The 16360-nt window shown below is 36.7% G+C and overlaps 1 protein-coding gene across 1 annotated transcript in view; it reads left to right on the top strand.

The window, feature by feature from the left end:
* Window positions 1–11269, top strand: part of ARHGAP5 (Rho GTPase activating protein 5) — a 51149-nt gene extending 39880 nt beyond the window's left edge. The window contains exons 7-8 of the mRNA XM_065686407.1: window positions 1351–1456; window positions 5188–11269. Of these exons, the coding sequence (XP_065542479.1) occupies window positions 1351–1456; window positions 5188–5518 (437 nt within the window). The 3' untranslated portion in view covers window positions 5519–11269. The remainder of the gene's footprint in view (window positions 1–1350; window positions 1457–5187) is intronic.
* The last annotated feature ends 5091 nt before the right edge of the window (window positions 11270–16360 follow it).

The raw sequence follows: 16360 nt of genomic DNA, 5'->3' as shown, positions 1-16360 counted from the left end.
TTAGAAATCAGACACATGTATGGAATATTAGGTAATTGTCTTCCAGATCCAGATTTTTTTCAGATTCTTTTTGAGCTCCCTATAAGATGAAATGCTTAATTTTGTCTGTCTTACAAACTTTTTTCAGACACTTCAAAGTGAAACTACTAAATTCTTCCTTTTTTTTTTTTTTAATAAGAATATCTCCCTTGTATTGGCAGCAAACCTTCAGAAAAAGACTGCCACACATTTTTGCAGGATACAGCTGTGACATACTGTATTCTTAATGTGTTTTTGTTCAAAACATGAAAATACTAGTGTAAACATAAGGCTCGAGCCTGGACTTTATTAATATGGTCCATTAGAAATTTCATGGGTTTGAATGATATCTGTAGATACCTATTTGTGGTATTTCTGCTGTAGTCTTCTGACAAATTGCTTATTTAATGCAATTAGTTAGGGTTTGGTGTGGGTTTTTTTTTTCTTAAAAGTATATCAGTTGAATTTCAGTGAAAACATGCAATAGCATAGAATATAAGTGGACTTACATAAATATTTTTCTTTTACCAATGCAGTCAAGTAATAGAGGTGAGCTTGTATTCCTTTTTAATGATATGAATCATAATTCTACAGAATGTATGGTGCTATAGTACTTTAGTAGTACTTCCCACATGTGTTTTAGGAGCAGCATTCTTTTATTTGGGGTGTTTTGTTTTTTTTTTTGTTTGTTTTCTGGTTGCTTTTTCTTTAAAAAAAAAAAAAAAACCAAAACTTTTTTTTTGTTTTTTATTCTCTAGTTCTTCCTTACATGTTGATTATTTCCTCTTTAAAGCATCGGTAATGTCCCTTGGGCCTGTGAAAATCTCTTTTCTCCTTTAAACAGTATATTTAAAACAGCTGCACCAGGCTCAATTCATAATTTTTTTTATTTGAATAACTGCTAAGCTTAAGATACTCTTTAAGTTCATGTGAATATCTTCCTTCCCCCAAATCTTTATGAAGCTTCAGTCTAAATAAATCTTAGCTATATTGAAGTCATAACATTTTGCAAGCAGAGGAAAACCTAACAAGAAGTAACCCTGTCACGTTGTTCATTATCATTCTACAAGCCAACAATGAGCTAATCAAGTCATTCTTTACTGTTAAACACAGATAAATAATTCTGCTTAAATATAGAAAAATAATTTTGTCTTTATATACTTCTATAATTAAAAAATATTTAATGCAATAGTATATGCATTGTATCAAATTATCACTCAGCATTTTTCTGTGGGTATCTTATCTGTACCATTATACTAGGAAAAAGACTTGGAAATGCTTTGTTCAATATGTCTTTCTAGATGTGTCAGTAAGTGTCTCTTATTCCTGTAGAAATCATCGATAAGACAGAACGACTGCATGAGTTAAAAGAAATTGTGAAGAAATTCCACCCAGTGAACTATGATGTCTTCAAATACGTAATAACGCATCTAAACAGGTTTAGTATTTTTCTACTAAAATTTTAAGTTGTAGCATTGCAAAAAATACGTTTGTAACAGTGAATTGACTACTAGAATTGCAAATTTTTCATGCTGCATTGCTTATGTTAATACAAATGTAGAAAGTGAAACTAGGAGTGAGAGGTTGATAAAAGGTTTGTATATTCTGGTCAGATTTTACTGACATATAAGTATCTGGCATCATTACTACTATAAAGTTACACGAATGGTGTACGTAGTGAAAAACCTTGAAAGAACTACTTTGTACTGTAGTTACAGAGGTGTTTTTTTTGTTTTTTTGTTTTTTTCCTTAAAGATCAGCTTGAGTTTTGTGATTTTGGGGGTTTGTTGTTTTGTTTGTTGGTTTAGGGTTTTTTTTTCTGTATTTTTAGACAGAATCAGAGGGTTGTTGAGGTTTTAAGGGACCTTTGGCAATTGCTTAATCCAACCCCATTGCTTTGGAAGAGTCAACTAGAACAGATTGTCCAGGACTGTGTCCAACTGGTTTTGCAGTTTTCTCCAAGGAGGGAGACTCCACAATCTCTTTGGGCAACCTGTGCTAGCTGTCACCCTCATGGTAAAAAAGGTTTCTTACCCACAGCCAAAATTTACTCTGTGTGTTTTCTGCCTGTGGCTTTTTGTTCTGTCACTAAACACCACTCAGTCTATCTCAGTCCATCTTCTTTACACCCTTCTATTGGATATTTAAAACTAATTATAAGACTTCCCCTGAGCTTTTCCAGGCTAAGCCGTTCAAGCTTGCCCAGCCTTTCCTCATTTGGGATTCTCTGTCCCTTAATGATCTTTGTGTCCCTTCACTGGCCCTTGCTCCAGTGTGTCCATGTGTGTCTGTTGTGCTTGACTGTCCAGAGCTGGACCCCATACTCCAGATGTAGCCTTTGCAGTGCTGAGTAGAGGGGAAGGATCACATCCCTAGACCTGCTGGCAGAACTCTTAATGCAAGTTAGGATGCTTTTGGCGGCCTTTGCCACAGGGGCACGTTGCTGGCTCATGTTCAGTTTGTTGTCCTCCAGGACTTTCAGGTCCTACCCTACAGTGGTGCTCTCCAGCGAGGCAATTTTGCATATGTATACACCAATAAGTTCTGAATAACATTTAAGTTGCTAAATTGTTCCAGAGTAGAGCATGTGTCTGTGGTTTTTTTTGCAGGTATTTGTAAAGATTTAATTGAGCATGTAATGTGTGGGCAGAAATGGACCTTCTAACCCTTTTTAGTCCATACAGCAAATTCAGCCCTAAAATAGATAAAATCATATCAATGAATGTAATTATTCCATTCATTTACATATTACAGGATTGCAAGATATGCTGGCATGTATCTGGAGTAAAACAAAACATCTCAAATTTGGCACAGTTATTAGTTACCTGAGGTGTGCAGTAGTTCTTAATGGACCTGATAGAAATTTCTGTGAAAGAGTGACAACCTGAATTGTCATAAGTCTTCATCTGGGCACTTATTTGCGTAGTACAGCTGACTGCTCAGTATCAGGTAACTGGATTACTACAAGTAGAAGAGCCATGTCACTCATCTACATGGCTTTTGAGCACTTCCAGGGATGGTGATTCCACCACTCCCCTGGGAAGCCTGTTCCAATGCCTGATCACCCTCTCAGTGATGACATTTCCTAATATCCAGTTTAAACCTCCCTTGGTGCAACTTGAGGCGATTACCTCTTGTCCTATCACTTGTTACTTGGGAGAATAGGCCAGCCACCTCCTCACTCCATCCTCCTTTCAGGTAGTTGTAGACAGCAATAAGGTTCCCTGTAAGCCTTCTCTTCTCCAGACTAAACAACCCTGGTTCCCTCAGCTGTTCCTCATCAGACTTGTGCTCTAGACTCTTCACCATCTTCATTGCTTTTCTTTAGACCCACTCCAGCACCCCAATATAGTGAGAGACCCAGAACCGAGCACAGTATTTGAGGTGTGCCAAGTACAGGGAGACAATCACTTCCCTGACCCTGCTGGCTGTGCTATTGCAGATACAGGCCAGGATGCTGTTGGTCTCCTTGGCTTCTTGGGCGCAAACTGGCTCATGTTCAGCCACCGTCTGAAAAAGTGCATCACTGAAAGTGCACTCGATCCCCTCACCCAGATCATCAGTGGAGATATTGAACATCAGTGGCCCCAATACCAAGCCCTGAGGGACACCACTAGTGACTGGTTGCCAACTAGATGTGACACTATTTACCACTGCTCTTTGGGCTTGGCCATCCAGCCATATTTTACCCAGTGAAGAATCCACCTATCCAGGCCATAAGCAGCCAGTTTCTCCTGAAGAATGCTGTGGGAGGCAGTGTCAAATGCTCTACTAGAGTCCAGATACATAGTATCTACAGCCTTTCCCTCGTTAACCAGGTGGGTCACGTTGTCGTAGAAGATCAGGTTGGTCAAGCAGGACCTGCCTTTCATGAACCTGTGCTTACTGGAGTCAGGAGGAATTTATACACAAATGAATCTGGTATATGAAGAAAACTCTTTAAAAATGCTAAACAAAGTGTAAGCTTACATTTATATTTTCAGGTTCTTTAATCCTTAAATAAAGGTAAAATACAGGTTGTTTTTTTCCAAGAAAAAGATTATGAATATTGCTGTCTTTCAGAAATAGTATCCAAATATCCCTTGGACCAAGCTATTCAAACCAGATTGAGAGGCAGTATTTGTGTACCCTAACACTATTTGGAATAAGTAATGCACATGCTAAAATGGAAGTCTACCCTTTATAGTTACCAGTGTACATGCAGTGTAAAGGAGTGAAAATATTTTCTTATAGCATTAATTCTAGTGTTTACTATGGTTTTCACAGCTTTTGAATCTATGGACTACAGCCAGCTGTCAGAAATTCTTGCAGTCTGCTCTTGTTGATCATCAAAATTGTAGCTGACAAGTTGCTGAAGTTTTATTTTCTCTCTATTTCTGCAGGACAACTGTAGCTGTTACCTTTGTACTGTCTACTGTAATTTAGGAATTGCATGTTCCCAGCTGAATGAGTAATTTAGGCGTTTGTTGGATTTATTAACACATAATTTGTCATTCATCTCTCATCAATTACTTCTAGAAAAAATGGTGATATTGCTTTAGAATGCAGAGTATTTTTTTAGAAAACAGAATATCCTGACTCCTAACTTATGAGAAGCAGTGCATTTTTTTCTGAGGTGGCATTTAATTGTAGATACTGTTTTGTAACAGGGTGGTTTGTTGTTGGTTTTGTTTGTGTTTTGCTTTGTTTTTTCCTTTCTCATAATAGTATTCTAATAATTAATTTAGGTCATGAATGTCATAGATGTTAGTTAATATTGACTGTCCTACAGTAAGAGGCCATTTCTGTAAGACATTCTAATGGATGCCTTGTAGACATTTTGATGTATGAAGTGTTATTTTTATGAAATCCTGTAGCTGGTTGAGAAATTTAAAGTTTATTATTGCCACTTCAATATGTTGGTGGAGTGTTGAACTTATTTCTTGATTAATAGCTGAACCAGATTTATATTTGTTACCTATTCAAATCTGAAAAGTCATGGCTTCTAAATTTTCTTCTGCATAGTAGCTTAAACAAAACCAAGAATGGTTATTTAAATGGATAGCTGGAGAAAAGTAATAAAAACCTTGAGATTTTTTAATAAGAATGCTTACAGTGAGAGAGCTATGAAAATATTTGTAGTTGAATGGATACTGGTTGTATTTCATATTGTACATGTTCTCATTTCAGGGTTAGTCAGCAATATAAAACCAACTTTATGACTGCTGATAACTTGTCAATTTGTTTCTGGCCTACTTTGATGAGACCTGATTTTGAAAACAGAGAGTTTCTTTCTACCACCAAAATCCACCAGTCGGTTATAGAGACCTTCATTCAACAGTGTCCGTTTTTCTTTTACAACGGAGAGATTGTAGAAGCACCTAACCCAGTGGCATGTCAGCCACCTCCTTCCAACGCAGTGCAGATGGTAGAGCCAATGGTACCTCTTCAGTTGCCACCACCGCTGCAGCCTCAGTTGATACAGTCACAATTACCAGCAGACCCTCTTGGTATTATATAAACAGAAGATGATTGCAGGCAGCCTGACACTGGACAGTAAGGACAAGCTATAGACATGCATGTTTCAGGATACAGTAATATACTTCATATTTATGACAAATAATTCCCATCCAGCTGATTGGACATCTTTTTGTTATCTCCTGTACTGTGTTCCTCATTTGTACACACTGCAGATAAAAACTGTGTGATAAGCATGACTGGAGAGGTTTAATTTTTAAAAGCAAAAATAGCTATAAAGTACAAAGCTGCTGCTGCATGATACCTTATTGCAATCACTATATCATTCCTGTGACAGTTTGTCACAATATATTGTGAATAAAATTTTTCTATAGAAATTTAATGATTTAAAAATTTACATTTATGAAACATTCAATGCTTACAGCCTGCTTTATGGCTGTTTTTGTTATTTAACATGCTATTTTTGGCAATTTTATTCACATACGAGCATTCTGTGTAAACAACTAAAGCCCAGCTATAGTTTATTTTGTAATCTCCTGGCTACTTATGTGATGGTATGCTTAGGACGGTTTATGGAAGAATGCAAAATGCACTGTTGAGAATTTTACAGTCCCTCACCATCCATCTTTACTTGTAAGTAAACCTGTGGACAGTTTGTTAAGGGTGGGTGAACTTGCTTATTATTTCTTACAGCACAATACCAAGGACATGCTTGTTGTAAAAGTGAGTTTCAAATATTGTACAAAAATTTTGATGTTGCCTACTTATTTCTTTCTGTTCCATTACTGAACTAAACATTTTGTAAAACTGTTAATTCTGTAAACAGCTGCATGTTTAAAAAGATCATTGATGGTCTTGTAAACTTAATCTAATATATTTTAGATATTTTAATTTTTCCCACTTGGGAATACATGTAGTGTTTAGAAAATAGTTCATGACATTTTCATATAAGGTTATATAACTTTTCATACATAAACATGAATTTTGTTGTAGTAAAATTCTCTAAACCAAACAATGTTTTAATCTAGGACTTCAATTAATCTATTCTTTAAATCTATTTTTATGTGACCCTTTAAAGATATACAAAAATGCATTGCTAATACATAGCAATAAATACTTTGGGTACTGACAGTTAACCTCTTTGGAGTGTGTATATATGAAATCACATAAACTTGTATTTTTTTTTTTCCTGTGGTATGTTGTACTAAAAATTCAAATGACTGATTTTTTTTTTTTCACCATGTTTTTTAAATTATCTCTTTTTATTTCATATATTTTACTTTTACTTTGGTACCAGTTTTGCTGTAAAAGAATGCTGCTTAATTTAAACAAATCCTTGGGTTAATTATTTTGTTAGTGGTAAAAAATTTAGAAGGTTACAAATTGTAGCAAAGGAGAGACCATAGATAAACACTACCTGTGAGACTTTTCATAGCAGCTTTTTTTCTTTCATGCTCAAAATTCACCTTTTTAGGTCTGCAAAGAAGAAAACAGTTCCAGCTCATTCAGCTGCTAGAATGTTTTGTGTAGTTAAAAAAAAAAAAAAAAAGCTTTATGATGGTCAATGTTGTAATCTTCACTTATAACAAGATTTAAGATCGTCTTGTATGTATTATAGTAAATAGATGATTTTGAGAATTAAGGCTTTTAAGAGTTTGATTTGCTCCATTTTCCCAAAATAAAAATTGCCTTTGCCACTTATGTCCTAGGTATTGTACTTCTAATTATGACTTGGAGTATCATTCTAGATTACTACGATACCATAAACCGGGCTGCTGTTTGAAGTACATGTATATTATAAATTATCTTGATATTGTGTTATATTCTTGCAAGCAATTATCTTTTCTAAGAAAACATAAACAAAAAAGAAAAGTCAACCCTGTTCCTATTGCAAAGCACACAGGAGTTAATAGTACAATAAAGTCTGTCGTGTAAATTGTAGTATTCTTAACTTGTTCTACTTTACCTGTTGTCTATATAGCTTTTATTTATAGTTTTCAGTCTAACTTTGGCATGTTTAGCAAAGAAAATGAAACTTCAAGAGTTTTATAAACTATTTCTAGGTTGCTAAAGAATTTATTTTTCTACTGTATATGGTATAGACAGAGCATCACCTGTACAGGAAACAAGTCTATTCTAATAGAAGTAAGCTTAAAAATAAAAGCCAGTCATATCCATATTTGAAAGTTCTACCTATAAAGTATCTCCAGTCTTTGTAATGTGAATTACATTTTAAACTTTCTACAAATTCAAGCTGTTTGCCATACTATTTAACTAATCTTTGAATACTATTTTTTAGAAGCATTTACATTCCATTTCATGACAAACTTTCATGTTGAACTTGTGATCTGCAGTATTTGCAGTATCGTTTCTTGTGTGCGATGTTATGGCTAAATTACATCATGATTTTTAAAGGTCTTAACACTTAGATTTGGCCAGATACGAAAGTGTTATTGCATTTACTGGACAAAACATAAAAAGAGAAATAAGAAAGCATGGGGTGTGGCACTTGATGGTCGCATGGAGGAATCCCTGCATACTGTTAGCATTACAGAAGTGTTACATGCAGGAATATGTATATGTGTATATGTGTAATGTGTACACTTTGGTATTTTTTTATGTGCTTGTGTGTTGAGGTACACAGGCATATGTGCACAGACTTGCATGCACATACACCCATGTAGTAAAGTTTTTAAAAGAAACTAGGAAATTATACCATCGTTATTAAAGATTTATAATAGAGCTTTCTCTATTTTTTTTTATTAGTGCTATAAAATGAGGAAGCATGTCATTATATACAAATTCCTCATACCTTGGCTCATGTAGTCCCTTCTAGTTTTAATGAAAATCCAAACAATAATAACTATATTTTTTAATGTGAGCATTTTTACAGTAATATTTATCTTGATATAGATACAAATGTATATTATTTTTGGTTGAGCATCTCAGTGACACTTTATGGAGTAGTTTGTCTTTTTTATGTAATATTGGTATAGACATACTGCAGTGCATTGTCTTTTATTGTTTTTAGTAATTTTTAAATCCCAGACCTGAGTTACAAAAGTGCCATTTTAAGTAATGCTTAACAGGTTATTTCAAAATTCCTTACCCTCCATGATCTTTTTGGAATTTAACATACTTAGTGTAAATAGATGGCAGATGTCAACTTAAGTGAAAAGAAACATTGTTGTTCTATGTTTTCTCCATTATTTGAATCCTGGTTGCTAGGAAATTATAGAAATGTTTAGTTGCTGGAGTTTAGCTTCTGATATTTATGATAAATACAGGAAAACTATCAATTGGAGTTTAAAAAAAATTGCCTTAGCTTACATGCTTATTTCAGGTTTTTCCAGTAATTGTGATGCTGTTTGTCAACTGAAAAAATTACACTTATATAAAAAAATTAAAGTAAAAATTTTATTCTTTGTTTATAATGTAATCTTTTGTTGCTACATCAGCAGAATGCTGCAGTGAATTAAATATCAGTGAAGCTTATTCTGTATAAAAGATGCAATGAATAAAATACTAAGATGCTTACTGTGTATAATGTTCAGTTTAGTTGCCTACTAAATTTTTAAAGGCAAAAGCACCCTACTTTTCACATACCCAGGGATGAAAGTTAGCAGTAAATCTTGCTAAACTGCATTCATGAAGTGTTTAAGGTGTTCTTGGGGGGAGGGTGTCTCTTATGGACCTCATGAAATTACTTTTTCCTGTGGAATTTTGAAACCTGAAGGAAAAACTGGGGGTTTTGAGGTCAGCTTTATATTTTCAGAGTTGTATGTTATTGGTCATTACTCTGCTAACTATGTGGGATGAAGTCAACTTGATAATAGTACTGCTTTTAGTTTGTGTGCATGCAGCAAATATGCATAGATCGTTTCTTCAGAGCATCTGGAATCACGGCCAATACAGAGCTAATTGCAAAAACTTCCTGACAGCCTTCAAATCTGAACACTGTTCAGCTTTTATTGGATATCTTAACATATTGAGATACTAGAGCATTTTAATCTTTAGTAGGATGTGTTTTACCTGTAATTACCTGTCAGTGTGCAAATCTCAGGTTTTTAGATTGCTGTAGCAAAACCCATCTTAACCGAATCTGAAGCATAATGCTGTTTTCAGGCTCTGCAGCAGGCCAGGAAATTCTGAGGAGCAGCAGTGCTGGAGAACCGAAGTGTAACTTTACTGTTCACTTGTGTCAGATTTGGTCCTTCGACTAATTCGTAGTTTCAATGGAATCAGAAGGGATAAATTTAATCTGTCATCATGGCTAGTGAAAGCGAACACTTCCTTTTCTTATTGACAGTTTCTTTCCCATGTGTGTAGATGGTGCATCTTACGGCTGTTGCCCATATGTTTCTCATCTTCCTTAGAAAATACAACCACGTGTGTTTAGACCTGGTATTTTTGTTGCTGAATTGAGTGGTGTTGATGCCCAGCCAACATTCTGGTGCTTTTATATTGCAGAATAGGGTTCAATATACCTGATTACATTAATAATAATTTGTCCGTTACTTTTTTTTTATTTGGTGTGATTTAGACAATATGGAGAATTAAATATTTTCACTGAATGCCTACAGTGCAGTAACTGTGGTTTTTTTTTTTTTAGAGCGTGATTATAACGAAAGGCTGTTGTTGCTTCTACTTGCAAGCTGTTTAAGAAAAGATGGGAAGGGAATTTTGTGATGTTGCTTCTAGCCATGGCTGCATGTCAGTGCTTCTGGGGTGGATACACTACTTTAAGAGTACCTCTGACTGCTTCTGTGACTGACTGATTTATGTAGTGTAGCTGTAGCTTGTATTTTCCCCAGAACTGCAGTACCACAACCTATCTGTTCCTACAGATTTTTCTGCTTCGCTGCTGGAGAAGTGAAGGTAAAGCAGCTATTCTCATCCCTTACTGTAGTTCTCTCAGCTTTGCCGCTGATGAGAATTGTCAGGGGCTCCTAAGTTGATCTTGCAGGGTTTTACTGAATTAAAAGTAAGAACTATGCCAAGTGATAAGAGCTGAAGTTCTCTGGTTAACTGGCACTGAGTGCGATGAATTGGTGAAGCATCTGGAAATAAGCAAGTTGCGCTATTGAATTACAGGCATTGCGTTCTCCCCAAAGGTTCCACCATTCGTCTTGGCTGTGCAACCTGAGTTTCTGCAGTGACTGCCTTTACTTGATCATATTGACCCTGTGCAGGTTGGGAGTGAAGAAGAGATCAAGAAACCTACCTCAAAAAAAAAAAAAAAAATCATGTACTTTGAACAGCTGCCTCTTAAAACATTTAGATGATATTACTATATATAGAATGTAGCAAAAAAACAATATGGAGAATGAAATGTCCGTGGTTCATTGTTAAAATATGTATGTATATGCACATATGCTTTTTTTAACTTGGTAAAGAAGCAGATGTTGATACTGTGGTTCTAACAGAGTAATGGGTGGCCAGCCTGCTACAGACAGATACTGCTTACAATTCAGATGTTAAGGTTTGAAAACTGAATGTAAACAGATATGTGTAATTTTGATAACTGTGAGTTGTCTAGCTCTAAAGTCGCTTTAATTTTGTTACCCTGTGTGGTTATGCAAATCAGCCTGGTTTTATGTCCATTATTTAACTGTATTAGAGTTGAAAAGTTTCATTATCTCTTTACAGATGACTGCTTTCTTTATTCTTTTTTCTCTTAGTATTTATTTTTGACTTAAAGTCAAAACTTACAATTTATAACATGGTCATGATACTTGTCTCCTGTAAAATATGCTGGGTCCCACATAAAGTTTATAAAAGCCTGTCAATACTCTTTTGTCCCCTTTTGTCTGCACTTGTCTGTGTGCACTCATTTGCTGTTCTGGGGATGCAGGACGTGGGGTGATGCAGCACTTGTCCACATCCAGACATCCTGATTGCTAAGAGATAGATATTGGAGTGGTCCTTTCCTTATCTTAACCTGCTTCTAATAAAGGAGTGCTGGAAAGAGCAGCTAGGAGACCATTTAAAACAGTGAAGGGTAAATATTACTAGTTCTCTGTATATCAGTGAGGTGAAGACACCTGCCTCAGTTGGGCTTCATCTCTGTGCTAGAGGTTTGTGAGTAGGGAGCCTGTTTTTCACTCAGAGTGTAAAGGGAGGAGATGAGAAAGCTCTTACCTGTACCTTCCTCTCTAACCTCAAGGGCCAACATTGTTCTTGCACAATTTGGGGCTCACTAAGTTCTCTATGTCCATTGTGGAGGGCAGTCCCATAGCAAAATGGTCATGAATTAATATGTGGCCTTCAACCAAAACTGATGCAGCTGTACAGTGGAGACATACATACCAAACTTAAATTGTTTTTCAGCATCCCTGTACCTGAAACATGCTGCCCTGAGTGTTCATTGTTATTTTCTAATATAAAAGTCTTGAGTGGATTACAACCAGTAGGCACAGTTCTAAGTCATCTTTCTATCTCCTCATAGCTGACCAGATTTATTTAGAGGGTACAAAGCTTGTCTGACCTGAAGTACTTCTGGGGAAGCAGAAATCAAGCTTTCTTCTCCTTGGGCTATCAAGTATTATTTTGTTTTCTCCATTTCAAAGGAGGCAGTTTCTAAGAAAAAATAGGGGTCTGAATCATTACCTGTCAGAAGTGTGTTTTTGTAACATGATAGTGAACTAAATACCTAGCTCATTCAGTGAAGACATGGAAGTAGTCTATGAAGACATTAATCCAGCTGGAATCATTTGGAAGACTGTCCATGGCAGAGTAAGTGAACTGTGGAACAAAATATCCTTTCAGTCATGGCTATAGTTGCTCTTTGAAGTAAAATTACTATTTCCCTCACCACTACCCCCACCTCCCCAACCCCCCTTTTTATTCTCCAGAAGGGAGGTGAACTAGTGTGTATGTAATGTGATTGTCAAAGCTGAGCTCAATGGGGAAATAAGCAAACAATTGACACCACAAACACCCTAAAAGACTGCAGATGTCTGTGTCCAATCCTAGCATTCGCAGTGTCAGGAGGAACTGGGTGCTTCCGCTTTTCTCAAAGACTATGTACTTCACGTAAGCTGAAAGGCAGGGACTCATGGCTCCTTTTGGATTTTGACTACTGCCCTGCGTCCAGTATTCTACTTAAAACGCTAGTCATAGCAAATGTGTTTTTTAAGCTTGATCTGTAAATAAGCTGGGCCTGATTGCTGTAATGTTACCCTCCTTTTATTTTTTTTTCTTTTTTTAATTCTTTTTTACCTTAACTATTTTTGTACTTTTTTTCTCTCCCCCTTTGCTCCCCCCTTCCCATTCCCACTGGAAACACCAGTGCTGCTCAGCTAGAGTTCCCTCAGTATGAAGAAGAGATTCTGCTGCAGGGCATTCTCATTTGGGAGTACTTGGCTTTAGATCTCACCTCTCCTCCTTTGCTGTACAAGGATGTGTGTTTGTTAACTTCTGGGCTTGCTACAAAACCTTTCTTTCCCCCTCCTTAAAGTTGCTGAGGACCAGTGGGCTGAAGCGAATATCTACAGGCAGTTATTTATCTTTGTGCATAAATTTATGGGACAGGTGCCCAGAGCCCTACCATGGCAAGATTTGTTCAGAAATTGAAAGAAAGCTTACAACTTCTATGAGTCTCTTGCCTTCTGATGTACTAGTTAGGGAAGCCTACAGCTATTCTTGCACTGAATGAATGTATGTTTAGATGGGAAATGTATATTCTGAATTGTCTTGCCAAAAAAAAAAGTAAGCAATTGCCTTCTTGCAGGTGTTGGATGTACAGCTGAAGTGAAGGAGGACTAGAAAGTGTGCTAAACGTGAGCAGATAGGAAGCTAAGTAGGAAGCTAAGAAAGAATGGTATTTTAGGAGCTTAGAAATTTTAAACTGAATCGAAGGAAATATTTATGGTGGGTATTTTTTTTCCTTCTAGTGTTTTCAGTGGCTTCTCTGCATTTTTATAACAGGGGGCCATGTTCCAACGCAATCCATTCCCAGTGCTGCAATGCTCTTTAACAGCCATTGAGTTGTATGCAGAAGACAGTCTGCACAGCTTTTTCACTCAGTGTAAGAACCAAGAACTTTAAAAGAAATGCCTGCTTGTAGGGTGTCTTTTCTGCTTTTCATGTAGGGTGAGAGCATTCCCCACCCTGACAAAGTTCTCCAGAATGTACCTGGTTGGCAAGAATCACAATCTTTACAGTTTCTGTGCGGCTTTGGGGCTAGCTGGTTTTTAAATTTTCTTTCATTTTATAAGAAGGAGGGGAAAAATCCCTGGCTAATACATGTTTTTACTGTGGAATTGTAAACAAGGTTCTTATTTGGGGGGTGGAATTTGCTATTCAAAGAAAGAACTGGCAAAGAAGCCCTCTGGGGATACCAGTTAAGTGTTCACATTACAGAGGATAACCTTTCATTCGTTTATTGTTAGTTTTCACAGTGGCATCACAGTTACCTGACTAGCAAACAGATCCTTTCTTATGGCTTTGTAAGTTTGATTTGCAGGTATATGAATGCCATTTTTAAGCTATTATAATTGCATTCAGTAGTTAAAAAAAATCTTGTGTGGAGGTATCTGCTTATGGGGGAGGCCCTAAATTATTCTTTGTTCTGATGGTGAGTAAAAGGGATCCAGATTTCTTGTTACGACTGTAAAAAGGAGACAGCTGACACATTCTTCCTCATTAAAGAACACCTAAGGTGACTTTTTTTGCCTGAAGTGGTGGAAGTTTGTTTTCAACTGCAACTGGCACTACTGCAGCTGCAACATCTGGAGCACCCATGTATAAAGGAAAAAGTCTGTTCTGTATATGTAGCTTTCCAGAGAGAAGCAATAGTTAAAGCAGATAAAAGCATGTCTTAATTCTTCCTTACTGTTAATGTGACTACAAGAATATCTGTCATAGCCGGTTTTATAGTCTTATCCCATAATCTGGCTGAGTGCAAATGTCAGATTTATATTCTCTACCCATCTCTCCAAAATACTGAGCAGACCTGTGTTCTTGTTATAGACTTGTTATAGTCTCATTTCTGACCTGTACCCAATTTCTTCTTTTGAAAGTTGCCTACACATGTACAGAATCATGGTAACTCAATGGCAGCATTAGCTAAATTTAGAAGGCTTAGTGAATGTTGCCAGAAAACAGTCTTTGGTTAATCTGATAAAGTTAGAGCAGTTCCTGTGTTGCTGATAAAATGCCTCTCTCCTTCACCTTGGAAGTGAAGCTAACTTGGGATAGTGATGTTGCACTGCCTGCTTTGGTAGAGGTTCAGTTAGCAAGGAAGGAATTACAGTTTCCATTTACTTGTGGAGTCCCTAAGAGGCAGCTTCTACTTGGTCAGTGGAAGTCTCACATATGTGCATGTACACACTGGAGATGAAAATAGCTTTGTAACACTTGTTTTGTCTACATGTTCATCTATGATTTTTGTGTCCCCAAATGTCTCGGATTCAGCTATGTGTACAGCACAACTTGCTGAGTTTTCCACCTTGTGTTGAAAACTAAATTCTCAAATGCATGCGTTTTTAGTCTCTGCTTCCTGAAGATCATCTGTGCTTTATCCATAAACTTAGTATTCAAGAAGCCGAGGAGAAATTAAAAGTGAGCGATTTTTACCTCTGAATTTCAGAAAAATCTGGGAGTTTTTGTACTGAGAATTGGCCCGTTCTGTTTCTGTGGCAGAAGTCCATACGCACCACCCCTGCAGGTGCACTGTGGGTAGCTGGTCCCTTGAGTCTTGTTTCTAGGCAGGGCAGAGGCTCAAGGGTTGGCCTTTGATGTGCAGTTGTATCCTTGAAGACCTGTGATACACAGCTGTGTCCTGCCCTCCTTAAATATCGCAGTGGGAAACATGTCTCCCTCTGATTTTGAAAATAAGTTTAGAAAAATTATCCTGTTCTCTCACATCAGCAATGTGAGTATTTGCCCTTTCCCTCAGGAGGCTTGAAGGAACCTGCCTCTGTTCAGGAACTGCACACTTTCCCTGGTCCTTCTGATATTAATTGATGCGGAGATAGAGAATTGTGTAAACAAGCTTTCAGAATAATTGAACAGCAAAATGAAAGAAAAGTTGAGACATAAGCATGAGATCTTCATGTGCACATACTCACTGAGCAGAAAATAATGAAGTCCTTTTCCCTTTTGATTCTAAAAAATAGTTATAGTCCGTTTTAGGGATGCGTATAAAAATGCACAGGCACGAGTACAGTGGTCTTCTCAAATCTAGGCATCTGATCTCACCCTGTGGTTTGTTACAGGAGCCGCGAATGATATTCTTAGCAAGCTTACTGCTAAAATTCCTTTGGCCTTCCCTACCTCCCTAAATGAAACAAGTAGTGAAAAGCACAGAATGACCTTGACTGACTCGCATTGCACATTGATATGCTGTATGTTGCCTTGCCCATTTGTTATAGCCAGCTGATGTCTCCTCCCTTGTACTTAGATCACATGTTATTCGAACAAGAAACATTTCTTGTTTTGGGGTATTTGGCAATTTCTTGGTGGTGTATTTAGGGGCCCACCTGTACAATAAAAAGAATAAACTGGGTAATGCAGGTACAATAGCTGGGATTATGTAGATTTTTTTTGTAAATCATACTGCTGAAATTTCAGATAGGAAAATGGGTAAGAACTAGGGTTAAAGCACAGGTCTTCACAAAGTGGGAAAAACTTTGTTTTTAAAGAAAGTGAAGATCCAACTGAAGATGTGAAAGTAAGCTACTTCAGATAGGGGAATGGCTGCATGTGTTAATGTAAGAGCTCAAGATACATAAGTGGGTTTATTTGACTACTTCTCTATTCAAATTGTTGTGCTGGTTTAATCAATACAAATGCTTATTACATTTGAAAATTTACACAAGTGTTGAGATACAGCTCTTGACCCACAAGAGTTTATGAAAATAAAGATATTTGAATATACAAA

Source organism: Lathamus discolor, chromosome 6, assembly GCF_037157495.1.
Source record: "Lathamus discolor isolate bLatDis1 chromosome 6, bLatDis1.hap1, whole genome shotgun sequence".
Taxonomy (NCBI): domain Eukaryota; kingdom Metazoa; phylum Chordata; class Aves; order Psittaciformes; family Psittacidae; genus Lathamus; species Lathamus discolor.
The sequence above is the reverse complement of the archived record's forward strand: the minus strand, read 5'-3'. Positions and strand labels throughout refer to the sequence as shown.